Genomic DNA, 13,194 nt, shown 5'->3' with positions numbered 1-13,194 from the left:
TTATGACTTTTATTGTTTCACCTATGTCTTTATTGCTACTTGATTCTGAACACTTTTAGCATTATAGACATGTATCCCTATGAACTTGTACAGTGCTTTACATAAAGTAAGTACTCAATAAGTATTTAATTGCATTTACATTTACATTTTGATTTGCACTGTTTCTTACACCATTAAGGCCTATTCACTATACACTTGTCTTTTCTACTGATGACACTGGGTTTACTGTATTCCCCTTATTATAGGGGAATACCCTTAGAGTATGTTGTTATTAAAAATTCTACCATTCACTTTGTTGTACTTTGCTTTCCACTCTCAGGGAGAACTTGCTCCAAGGGGGTATAAATTTCTCTGTAGAATGATGAACTAAAGGTATCCGATTTCAGCTAAAATCTCTCTGTTAGCTGACTGATGGTTAGTTTCTGTTACAGAGAGCGTCATGACCAAGGCATGAACAGATAGTACTCATTGTTTATTGCATGTAGGAGGGTATGTGATTTGATTTGAGCTGTTGCTCCACATTCTGTTACCTTTTGCTTTTGTTGATAGCAAACCCATTTTCACAAAGAGAGAAGTGGTTGAACTTAATGTTGATCTATAGTATTTTTGCATTGTAGGAAGTCATACTACTTTTTAGGCCCATTTTTAAACTTTACTTCCAATCATAATGGAACATATTAAGCAGATAATGAAAGAATATCATTCTGGATGCTTTGAATCAATTTTTTTCCTACAGTTTAGATTGTACACTGAAGGTTCATTTACTACATTAGCAAATATCTGGTGCCTTGGTACTTAATAAACTTGATTTATACCTGCTTTCTGCAAGTTGACACTTTGTTTACTCATAAATGGTTCATATGTTGGAAAATTAATTCAGTTTTCTCTTTTATGTTTCCTTATGTTATGTACCTTATTTTAGATACAACTCTTTTAAGTGTAGAATAAACCCATAATATCCTGTCAGAAATATAAGCTGCCAAGTATCCAAAATGTTAAATAGTTTTGGCATACTTTAAAATGCTCTGTAGTTAATTTTACCAGCAGATATCTTCTGCTTATGTATATATTTTGTAGAGTATTAACAAATACCATTCTTTATAAATTAAACCTTTATTTTCAGATCTTGATTCTTCACAGAGTAGTCAGACCACCAGTTACTCTCCAAGGCCAACAGATAGTTGTTTCAGTTCTAGTTCGGAAATGGTAAGTTATTGTCCTCTCTCTCCCACATTTTTGGCTTGTTAATATATATTCTACTAATTTAGAATTATTTGTATTTCTCGTAGTTTATATTCTGAAAAAATTCTTGAGCCAGTAGTGGAGATAAATATAAACAAAATGTGAAAAATATTAAACATGTAAGAAGAATGTAAAAGAAATGTAAATAAGCATCATTCATTCACATTTATAAAGATGATGAATGTGTTCGTAGTTAATTACAAAAGCCACTCGTGTGTGTGTGTGTGTACGGGATGATAAAGTTGTGTTTCTTTTAAAAGGGTTTTTAAAAGAATCCAGTCACAATAATTGAAAATCTAAAACAACCAAGAATACATTCAAAAAATCTCAAGGCTTATATGAAGAAAACTATGAAATGTTATTGTAGATTGTAATCTGAAAAATTGGAGTGGTATGTTATTTTCTGAGTGGGAATGCTGCATTTATCTTAAATCACATTTTTAAATGGAATTCTCCATTTTTCCATGTTCATTTCATCTGCCCTTTGTCTCTAGATCACTGTTCAAACTGCTCTTAGTAAACGAAGGACATCAGTGACGTCTATGTTGCCAAATTCATTGGACACTTTTCAGTTTTTATGAGAATTCCTAATATTGGTAGAAATGATTCTTTTTTGGGGGGAGCAGGAGAACATTTTCTTCTCTGTTTTTTGTGACAACACATTATCTTGGTTTCCTTCATACTTCTCTGAATGCTACTTCATGCATTTGCCCACTTCTCTTCCACCTTTCCCTGTATTTAAATGTCGTAATGTTTAGGATTTGCTACAGGACTCTCAACTTAAACTTCAAACTCTAGATAATGTTATATGCTCCTCATATGGTTAGTACTACTGCTCAGCTTTGACTTTAGCTCAGATCCTTCTTTAGATATCTAATTTCTTCTTGGATATTTCTCAGAAATCTTATTTTCATACCTCAAACTGAATGCCCCCAGATCTTTTCCCAAAATCAGTTTTTCTGATGGTTCTCATATGGGTAGATACTTTTTTGTTCACTCAGTTGCTCACACCAGAAAACTAGTAGTTAACATTGTCAATTCTTTCTTGTCTCATCTGCTTTCCTTAACTACATTTATTCCATCATTTTATCCAGTCAATTCTTCCTCCACAATAAATTGCATATTTATCTACTTTCAACTTCTGGTGTCAGTACCCTAGTCTAAGTTACCATAATCTTCTTCTTGAACTATTGCAGTTATTTCTTAAGAGATCTTTCTACTTCTACTCTTGCCAAAATTCCCTCCTCCTCAGTTAGCAGTCATTGTGATCTTTTGAAAACTTGAATTATGTTATTTTCTTTATTCAGTGGATCACATTTACTTTGGAATCTAAACTACTTACAGTGGCTATAAACAATATGTGTTCTAGTATCTTAGTATTCTCCCTGTCTCACCATAGTCCAAACATACTGTCATTTCACTTTATTTAGCTTATTAGTCTCTCTTCTGTCTCAGGGCATTTATGTATCTTGTCTCCTTTACCTTGCTCTTATTTTTCCTATAGGTCTTAGCTCGAATATGTCACTTCTTCTGAAAGCCCTTCCTTGGCGCCTCAATCTAAATTATGCCCCTTAGTTATGCTCTCAAAGTGCTTCATACTTGTTATTTGTAATGTATTTCTCAGTTTGTAACTGTATGTACATGTGTGTGATTATTTGGTTGTCATTTCCACCCATGAGAATGTGTGCTGTAAGAGAGTAGAAATCATGTATGTTTCATTTACATTGCAGATGACATTGCAGATGCTGGATAAATCTTTATTTCTTGAGTAAATAAATATATTGAGCTTGTTTTCTCTAATTTGTGCCTAGACGGTCTCAATGCTATTTCTTAGGCTTACATTTTCTATTTCAGTGCCAATCAGCTGAGGCCTATAGCTCATTTTAGGATTTTTATGTTAACATTACTTTTTTCATAGCTTGACTAATCAATACTTTTATATAAGATTTTCATGAAAAGTTGGTTTAGTGTTTAAAAGATAAATTTTCCATGAGATTGAGAGATTTCTAATTAGTAAATTGAAATCTAGACTTATTAAAAGTTCTTAAAATTTGACTTTTTATGCAACAGTTGTGATATTTATTGCTATTTAACTTTTCTTTTGGCTATTTGATTTCCTGTTAGCTGGTAACTCTCCTTAAGTTATATCTTTTATGAGACTGGGACCATTAGAAGTATAATATAGATTTTTTTTTTTACTTAAGTCAGTGAGTGAATAGTAGAACAAGTTTTATGTGTTAGCTGGTTTTTTCAAAGTTATTACTTCTACTTCACTCTTTTTAAAAATGGTTGAAGAATGTTGTATATCATTTCCTCCTTGTGAATGGATGCTAATAAACAATAAAATTTCCCCTTTTTAAACTATTGTATTTTTTTGTTTTAGTACTACCACAACTTTATAATTATTATTATTTATTTTTTAATTAAAATGATTGGGGTGACATTGGTTAATAAAATCAAATATACAATTTAATAGTACGTCATATGTATATTGCATTGTGTGTTCACCACTCAAAGTTAAATTTCCTTCTGTCACCAAATATTTGACTTCCCTTACCCTTTTCTCCCTTTCCTTCTGTAACTCTTGTATTTTTAATACAAAGATTATTATTCTTGCTATTTTAAAAGTTCATAAACTCCTTGATTTTTAACAACCAAAAATTCAGGTTGATTTGCAATTGCCAATCTCTTCTGTGTTTTGAAGTTTTTTTGTAATGTGAATTTTAAGAATTTACACTTTGAAGTGATTGAATGATTCTTTTTAATTTAAACATTATTTATAGTAAAATTACTGAATTTCTTCCAGCCATCTGAAGATGAAGATCAAATATTGCAGCAAATTGAAGATTCAAATAAGAGACTCATCAAAACTGAAGAAACAACTAATAATTTTTATTTAGAAAGAATGGCAAAACTTCCACGTAATAGGATTGTTAAAAACAGTGTTGAAATCCATAAACAAAAGAGTTTTCCCAAGTTCTCAATGAAAAATAATGCTGATGAGCTTGCACAGTCTCAGTGTAATTCAACACACACATTACAAAATAAAACCAGTAATAACTGCATACTAGAGGTTATAAAATGTGAAGCATGGGTACAAACAGAGAGTGAACCTGTAATGGAAGAAAAATTAGATGCTGCCATACAGTGTGATATAATTTCAAAATGTAAATGTAGAAGTGATGTGTCTTTGTATTGTTGAAAATTGCAGTGAAAATATTAAGGCAGATACCACTAGAGGGCAGGAAATCCTTAAGAACAATTGATAGTCTAAAAACTGCCTGAGATTTAGCATTTCACTTAATGTTCATAACTTCATTAACATAATAAGGAATGAGAATGTGTATCTTAACACAAGGTGAAATATTCGGAGGATATATTTATGGTTTGTTTGAAAACATTTTATTTATGCATTTAAGTTTACTTAGGTGTTTTTAGTAGCTTTCATATATCTTCAGTTTTTTAGAAAATATATACATTTATTGCATCATTCTAATGGTGATTATTCATTATGATATGCTATTTATGGATAAAAATACATTTAATTATTTCCTGTGTACTTTTAGCAAAATGTTCACTTTCAAGATTTTCAGACAAAGTAATACCAAATAATATCAAATACATTTTATAACCTCATTAGAGTTTTCTTAGCTCCTCTCTTAAATATTATGCCCTCATTAAGAAATTCTAGCATTAATTTTTAGATAAAATGTATTTTCTATGTTGTTTGGGTAACATTTTTGTGGGTACTTCTATTCAGAGGAAAATATTTTTTCTTTTCAAGATTAAAAAATGTTTTAGTGCTTTTACGAATGAACTTCACAATTGGAAAAAATGATTTATGTTTACTCATTTTAATATTGCTAAGTTTATTTTCTTAAATATTACATCAGGATTTCTCATTTATAAAATAATAGCTTTGTTTCTAACATTTATTTTTTGTATCAAATTTTAAATGTTCATACTCTAAGATTGATTTTTTGAGGGATATATTACAAAGTGCCCAGCAGGGGGCATTCTGATACCTAATTGAACCAAAAATAAAATTGTTAGGCGTTTCTGTGTCTTTAATGAAAAGGATGATTAGATATTGCATTTCTATGTGTCACTCAGTAGTTTGTGTGGCAGAGGTTATTTATCTGAAGCATAATGATTTAGAGACACCAGCAGCTAATGTTTAAACAGTAGCAGTCTTCATGTTTTTAGGTAGTTTGAGGAAGTTACTTTTGCTGCCTCGGAGCACAATAAGCTCCTAAATAGTTTTCTTAAAGTATTGTAGTCATCTCATGAAAGGAAATAAAATTATCTGATGCACATTTATATGTTTTCAAAAGGCCAGATTTTCATCCTGATATTAAACGAAAGATATTCCATCATGGATTGATTATCCTGAGCAATATTTTGCAAAAATATGAAATATTTTAGCAGTGAAGATCAACATATGGAAAAAGAAGAGTATGCTGGTGATGTTAGAATAAGATTGAGCTGTTAATTTTGGTTGGGTTTTAAATATCAAATAAACTGATTTTTTTTCCCAAATACTAATCAAGATCTAGCAGTATTGAAAGCAAATTCGTTTCAAAAGTCCACACATAGTTACATTTTTACTAATATCATAATTTGGTAGTTAAACACAGTAAGGTAGAGAAGAAGATCAGAGCTTCTTAGTACATTGACCACACACAATGAGAGCAGGGAAAGGTGCAGTGCAGTAAATTTAAACTTACCCAGAAAGAGATCTAGTCTTTGCTCTTGGCTTTTGGGAGGTAATCTCTAAGCCCTTGGAATGTCATACCTGATAGAAGTGTCTTTGTTTCCCTGGGGATGTTGTTCGATGCCAGATGGTAATGTGATTTAGGATTGGACTTTGAGTCAAGCAGTATCATCTGAACTTCCTAAGGGGCTAGAAACTGAGATCAGCCACGTGGGCAGTCAACCATGCAACTTGATGGAACCCCATTAAAGACTCTGGACACCAAGGCTCAGGTGAGCTTCCCTGGTTGGCAGTATTCTCTGTGTTGTCATACATTGATACTAAAAAGTAACACTGTCCATGACTCCACAGAAGAGGGCAACTGGAAGCTCTGCATTTATTACTTTCCTAGATTCTGCCCTATGTGTTTCTCACCTAGGTTGATTTTAATCTGTCTCCTTTCCCTGTTATGAACTGTAGCTGTGAGTATAACAGCTTTCAGGGAATTCTGAGTCTCTCCAGTTATCAAATCTGAGGGTGCTCTTGGGACTCTTGAAATAAGGGTAGTTTTGTGGACTAGTCCCTAACTTTGTAGTTGCTAACTCTTTAGGTGATTTAAGAGATAAATATATTTTAAAAGAAAGCAAGTACAGATTTACAAAATAAGAGACATCTCATATAGTATAATAGATTATAATGTACTTCTCAAGTACAATATTGGTTAGGTTTTCTCTTGTTGAAACCATTTAATGAAAAAAAATAAACATAACATACTTTCTCTAATTACAATTTAAGGTTTATAAAAGAAAGTTAATTCTAGCTAAGGTTTATCTAAATGAAACATAATGGAAAACTTAATGATTCTGCACACATTTGTAATGGAAACTGCCAATCACAGTGACTTCAAATAAATACTGTATATTCAGTAATGGCTGATGTATATGATACTGATTTAGAATTGATGTTTAACAGGTTTGTGAAACATTGCATTATTTTGGTCAGCATCAGCTACTCCAGGAAGTTGCCACTTGAAATAGTATGAGGCTGTCTTTAGGGTTTTACAATACTTCTCACAATTGTAGTTTATTCGTGTAATTTATGGGTGGTTTATTTTCCACATGATACCATATATAGCCATAGTGGCAAATGCTTTTAGTACTCTACTCATATTTCCTTGACATTTCAATACATGCCAACCTGATTTCCAAGTGCCAGTACCTGCGACTCATTTCCTTAGTGGTTTCTCTTGGCTGCAGATACCTGCTGTGCCTGTTTGTGGGCAGGTAGAACATACCAAGGAATTAATGAATTAATGCTGTTTGAGAGCGGTCTTTTAAAACAATGACTGGTGCGATTTGGTGAGTAGATACGCCAGTTTCTTTGTTTCTGGGGCAGGATAACTCCCTCAGAAGCGTGTTCGACAACACTGCCCACTCAAAGTGTGATCCACTGTTCCTTTTGCCATTTCCTGAGATTTGGTTAGAAATGCAGATTCTTAGAATTGACCCTAAAACTGTTAAATCAGAATCTCTGGAAGTGAATTCTAGGAATTTAAGCTTAAATACACACTGTCCTTCCAGATTTCCTCAGAAAGATCAAGCTTCAGCTGTGTATAGTGGTAACTTGCTTGATAATAAACCCCTTCCTTTCCTGTCTCACTTCTCCAGTTCCATAGCAGTGTTCCTTACAGTTTCACCCAAAACAAGCTACTTGAATCCTTAGCTTATGGTTTGCTTCTGGGGGAATCCATATTGAAAGGTTAGGGACTAGGATAAATGGATGAATGAATTGTTTTTATAGATATAACTCAAATGTTAACATTGCTAATTTTTCTGGTTTTACAGTTCACTAGTCCCAGTTTTCCATGTCTGCCATCTCTTGAAAACTCAATAAGTGCATCCAGCAGCATATTAGACAAAAGTAAAGAGAATTAATGAAATAAAGTACACATCAGAATAAATGATCCAGAATGCAAGAGAGAGAGAAAATTTGAGAGCGAGTTAAACAATAACAGTGATAGAATGAGAAGCTCCAACATATGTTTAAGTATCAACAATAGAGGAGAGAGAGAATGGGTTAGAGGCATAATATGAAGAGAGAATGGCTAAGAATTTTCCAGAATCGATCAATCATACTAATCCACAAATTCAAGAAGGCCCAAACTTTTCAAGGATGATAAATGATATGAAATCCATGTCTAGACCCAGCATAATAAAATGGCAGAGCCTCAAAGATGGAAGATCTTTCTTCAAAGCAGCTGGAGAGAAGACAACTTTCCTAAGACAGCTATACTACTAATAGCAGTAATGAAAACCAAAAGGCAGTGTAGTAATACCTTTTAATCCTGATAGAAAATAACTGTCACCCTAGAGTTGTTTTTTCAGCCCTACAGCTCTTAACATTGAAACCACCAAACTAGCCAGTAATAGCATTAAGGAATTGTTTCTGCAGGATTTAGTGACTTATATTTAAGGTATTTTTTTTCCTTTTTTGTATATAGGTAGTACTTTGTGGGAAAAGTTTATGATTTTTTCACTTTAACCCGTATTACTTAATAGTTTTTTCCATTGCTTTTATTTCTTTAGGCCTTCTTCTTACTGACTTTGCAGAACTCAAGGTTGTTCTAGCCATAGGAATTTATTTTTTCAGTGTTGCCTCCAGTGGTCTGCAATGTATGTTCGTTTATGCCTGTTGCTGAAGAGATATCACATGTGTCTCATTTCTTTCAAAATGCTTTATTTCAAGCTTCTCATTAATACTTAAAACTTTCCTTTTACATGCATTGTTTGGTGTTTTTGAATCAGGATACTTAGACATGTTTAGGATGTTGCTATATATATATATCTCTTCACAAATGTGAAAGGCTAGCAAGACACAACCTTAAAAGATAAACACAGTGAATAGAGATAACCGCTAGATTTTTGAATGTATGTATGCATTTTTTGTATACTTCTGTGGCTCAGTTCAGATGAGTGCAGGTTTGTGTATTCACCTAGTGTTTCTTGTAGATGTAGTTGCACATCAGTCAGTGTGAAATTCATGTTATGCTCAAATTATTCATAATATATCATGGAGGAACACATTTGCCTTCTCAAAATAATTGTTATAACAAAAGTGACTGTATTTTTCTCCAAATGCAGTGTGTTTTTATTTGCTTAGTAGTGTCTTTTGAAGGGAAAATGTTTTAAATCTCGATAAACTCTAATTTATCTTTTTGAAAATTAATGATTGTTCATAAAAATTCTCTTGTTTTCCTTGTACAAGTTTTATGTTTTTAGGTCTTACGTTTAGGTCTATGACTCATTTTCAGCTATTTAAAAAAATATAAAGTTGTAAGTTGTTTTTTCCCCCGCCCATATATCCAATTGCTCCAGCAGCATTTGTTAAAAAGACAGTTATTCTTTCCCTGGTTGAATTAACTTTGTGCCTTTGTCAAAAACCTACATGAAGTATAGGTTTGAACTCTTTGTTATGTTTCATCAATATACACATATATGTATGTATATTATACAAATAACATTGTTTTGATTAATGTAGCTTTATAGCAAGTTTTGAAATCAGGTGGTGTTGCTACTTATCTTTCCACAGTTGTTTTGGCTTTATGCATTGCTACATAAATTTTGGCCTCAATTTCTACAAAAAAATTCCTGTTGGATTTTGATAGGGATTGTATTGAATCTACACAGTAATTTGGGGGAGAATTGACATCTTAATAATACTGAGTTTTTACAGTCAATGAGTATATTGTATCTCTCCATTTATTTAGGTTTTCTTTGATTCTTATATGGATCTTCTGCCTAGACTACAGATTTATGAGTAAAATAAATAATATTGTTTTAAGCCATTAAAGTTTGGGGGTTTGTTACCCAGTAGTAGATAATTGGAACACATTTTGGTACCCAGAAGTGAGGTGCTGCCATAGCAAAAACCTGAAATGTGGCTTGGGGACTGGCTGAGTGGTAGACTGAAGCTGGAAGAACCTTGAGAAGATTATTAAAGTTTAATGGCCCATGAAGAGACTGTTAATGGAAACTTATGGTCCTTAAGGGGGCTTGTCAGTGAGGGCTGAAAGAAAATTGAGGATAATATTGTAAATCGGAAGAATAGGGACATTTTTTATGTAGTGGCAGAAAGCTAAGCAACACTATCACTTGTAGTAATGTGGAAAATAGAACTAAAGAGAAAACCGAAGATGCCACCTGGCTGCTGCTTGCTTCCTGTAGTAATATGCAAGATGAGAATGTTAAGTGAAAGAAATAACTTTATATATAACAGAGCCAGGGCTTGCCGGAATCAAAAATAAAACTTCTCATTCCAGTATCTTTTGGTGGCCGATGATACTAAAATTACGAAGATTTGGACAAAAATTAATTCCAGGACACCGTCAGAAAAATAGGGATTAAAGATAAGGTGTTGTCCTTATCAAGGATGTTACTGTCCAACTCTTTGCAAAGACCTCAAAAAATTGAGGTAATATCTTAGATAAATATATCTAAGTATCTTAAAGGGCATGCATTGTTCAACACTAAGGCTTTTAAGAATATCAAAGACACTTTCCTGTAGTAGCCTTACAGGAAGTCCGAGGTAGAGAAAGACTTATCTTGTTGAATTTTTTGAGTGTGGCTTTTGTCTAATGGGGTGAACCACAGTGCAATTCATGAGAGACCCACATAGTTTTAAGAGGAGCATGCTTGCAGAAACACTGCCTGCTTAGACTAAAAGGGACAGAGACAGTACAACATGAAAAGAGGACTTTGGACTTGTGAAGTACTACTGGCAGGAAGCAGGCTGATAAAGCTGCTTAGCTGCAAACATCAGCAATTTTTTTTTATGGAAAAGGAACCCTGAGCTCAGAGTCGAGCCAAGACCTATAGAGATGTTATGCTGCATTCTCAGGCAGCAGGTCTGAATCAAGGAATTGTCAGTATGTGCCTGACTGAATTTCAGAATTGTTATGGACTAGTGACTCCTGTTTCCCTCTCTTTACTCCCTTTTCAATGAAAAGGTCTATAATGATTATCTTATGCCTCTTCTACCATTGTATGTTGGTGTGCAGAGGACATATAACTTAGTTCACCAGATCTTCATATTAAGAATAGATATACTTGAGGAGCTGTACTTGATAAATGCCATCTGAAGAGTCTCATACACACTTTAATGGGATTCTGGACTTTGGACCTATTCCTGGTACCGTAATAGGTGAGACTTTTACAGAGGTGGGTTTTCTTGGGAAGTGGACAGTGTATTTTGCATGCAAAAGGAATAATTTGAGACCAAAGGGTATGTTCACAATTTCTTTGATTCTCTTTCCACAAAAAGTGGAGTCTACTTGCTCTTCCCTTGGTACAGGTGAACCTTAGTGACTTGCTCCTAACAAACAGTGATGTTGCATGACTTCTAAGACTGTATCATAAAAATGATATATTTTCCAGCTGATACTTTGTTTCCGTCTTTCAGGACATATGCCTTTGTTGTTTTGAGCTGTCATTTAAGAAATCTGGCTATTGTAAAGCTTCCACGCTGGAGAGAGAATATGGAAAGACAATATAAAGTAAGATTCCTGAGGAACTCCAGCTTTCCCAGCCCCAGCCTTTTGTGTTTTCTCAGCCCAGGCACCAGACGTATGAGTAAGTGAACCAATCCCCTGCTTTCAAGCACCCCCAGCCAAAGATCTGTAAAAATAAGCTGTCCCTTGAACATTTATAATTAAAATATGTTGTTTTAAGCCAGTAAGTTTTGAGGTGATACAGTATTAGAGGTAAGTTTTGAGGTGATACAGTATTGTTATACAGTATTAGATAAATGGAACACTTCATATTTACATGTCATATTCTCATTTCTACATTTACTGTTGAGAGCTAGAACTCTATTTTGCACTATTTTTAAAAAATATGGTCCAAAATAGTGCTTTTCACACAGCACTCAATAAATTTAGTTGGTGCTATTAAATGTATTGGAGCACAACCCAGCCTACATGCACCTGGCTCTTTTGAAGCAGCTTCATTCTAGAAATATAGTTGGATCACTTCACATTTCCCCTTTGAATCTGTTATTGCTTTACCTTAGTTACTTTCTGACTTTGGCTCTAGTTCATAACTCTAGTATCATTTCCATTTCATCTTGACTGTGACTCTATAACTTATGTCTCATGGCATAATGTTGATAACTGTTAAAATATATTAAGCTATAAGTAATTTTACAGGTCAAGAGCCACTATGTATCCCTTGGAATTGTGCCTAGTACATAGTAAACAGTAATTATTTGTTGATTGTTCTTAACTATGTTAAGAAAATCTTGTGTCTTAACTAAGTTGATCATTGATCAATTATGTTAAGACACAAGAGTAACTTATATACATGACCTCTTTTAATCCTCACAAAAACATTAGAATTATTATCCCCATTTTAGAGATGAGGAAATTGAAGGTTAAATTGGTGAAGTGACTTTCCCAAGGTACTATAGTCAGCAGTGGAGAGAGGATTCAAATCAGAGATCTGACTTGAAAGCCTATGTTCTTAATGGCTGTGCTTTACCTTTTTTTGGTGTTTACATAGATTTCCAATAGTTGACCTTGATATTATCTTTCGGCTTCACCCACATCATTTATTTGATTTGCCTTTTAGCCATTGCTTCTCCAGAATCGATGCCTTATTTGCCCTTGCTTTGTGTGTTGTTACATTCTTTCTTGTGACTCATGTTTGGGGTCCATAGAGAGAATCTACCTTTAAAAATGTAGTTATATATATAAAATTCAGAACTAAGAAGACATTTCAGTAACACAGAATAACACTGTGTTGTCATCGTGGAAAACATATGAAATCTAATCAAACTAGAGGCATTGAACTGTTTCCATACTGGAAAAAATTAAGACCTGTAAGAATGAATGGAAAAGACGTATGGCAGTTCTTTCAGATATTAGATTTTGCAGTTTTAGAATTAGACATTTTATTTTTTATTTTTATTTTTTTATTATTAAAAGTTATTGAGGTGACATTGATCAACAAAATCCAGTGTTTCACGTATACAGTTCAACAGTATGTTGTATATTTATTGCATTGTGTGTTCATCACCCAAAGTTAGATTTCTTTCCATCGCCATATATTTGACCCCTTTTACACTTATTTCCCTTCCCCCTTCCCTCTGGTAACGACTAGTCCAATGTCCATGAGTCTCTGTTTATTTGTCATGTTTGTTGCTTTTAGGTTTGTATCCCACATATGAGTGATATGTGGTTTTCAGCTCTTTTTTTTTTTTTTTTA

At 33.4% G+C, this 13,194-nt stretch overlaps 1 protein-coding gene across 1 annotated transcript in view; it reads left to right on the top strand.

Annotated features, from left to right (window-relative positions):
- Window positions 1–4,444, top strand: part of REDIC1 (regulator of DNA class I crossover intermediates 1) — a 53,742-nt gene extending 49,298 nt beyond the window's left edge. The window contains exons 12-13 of the mRNA XM_039882859.1: window positions 1,124–1,206; window positions 4,049–4,444. Coding sequence (XP_039738793.1) covers window positions 1,124–1,206; window positions 4,049–4,444 — 479 coding nt within the window. The remainder of the gene's footprint in view (window positions 1–1,123; window positions 1,207–4,048) is intronic.
- The last annotated feature ends 8,750 nt before the right edge of the window (window positions 4,445–13,194 follow it).

This window comes from Pteropus medius, unplaced genomic scaffold, assembly GCF_902729225.1.
Source record: "Pteropus medius unplaced genomic scaffold, Ma_sr-lr_union100, whole genome shotgun sequence".
NCBI lineage: Eukaryota > Metazoa > Chordata > Mammalia > Chiroptera > Pteropodidae > Pteropus > Pteropus medius.
Note: the sequence above shows the minus strand (reverse complement) of the source record. Positions and strands in the feature narration are given on the sequence as shown.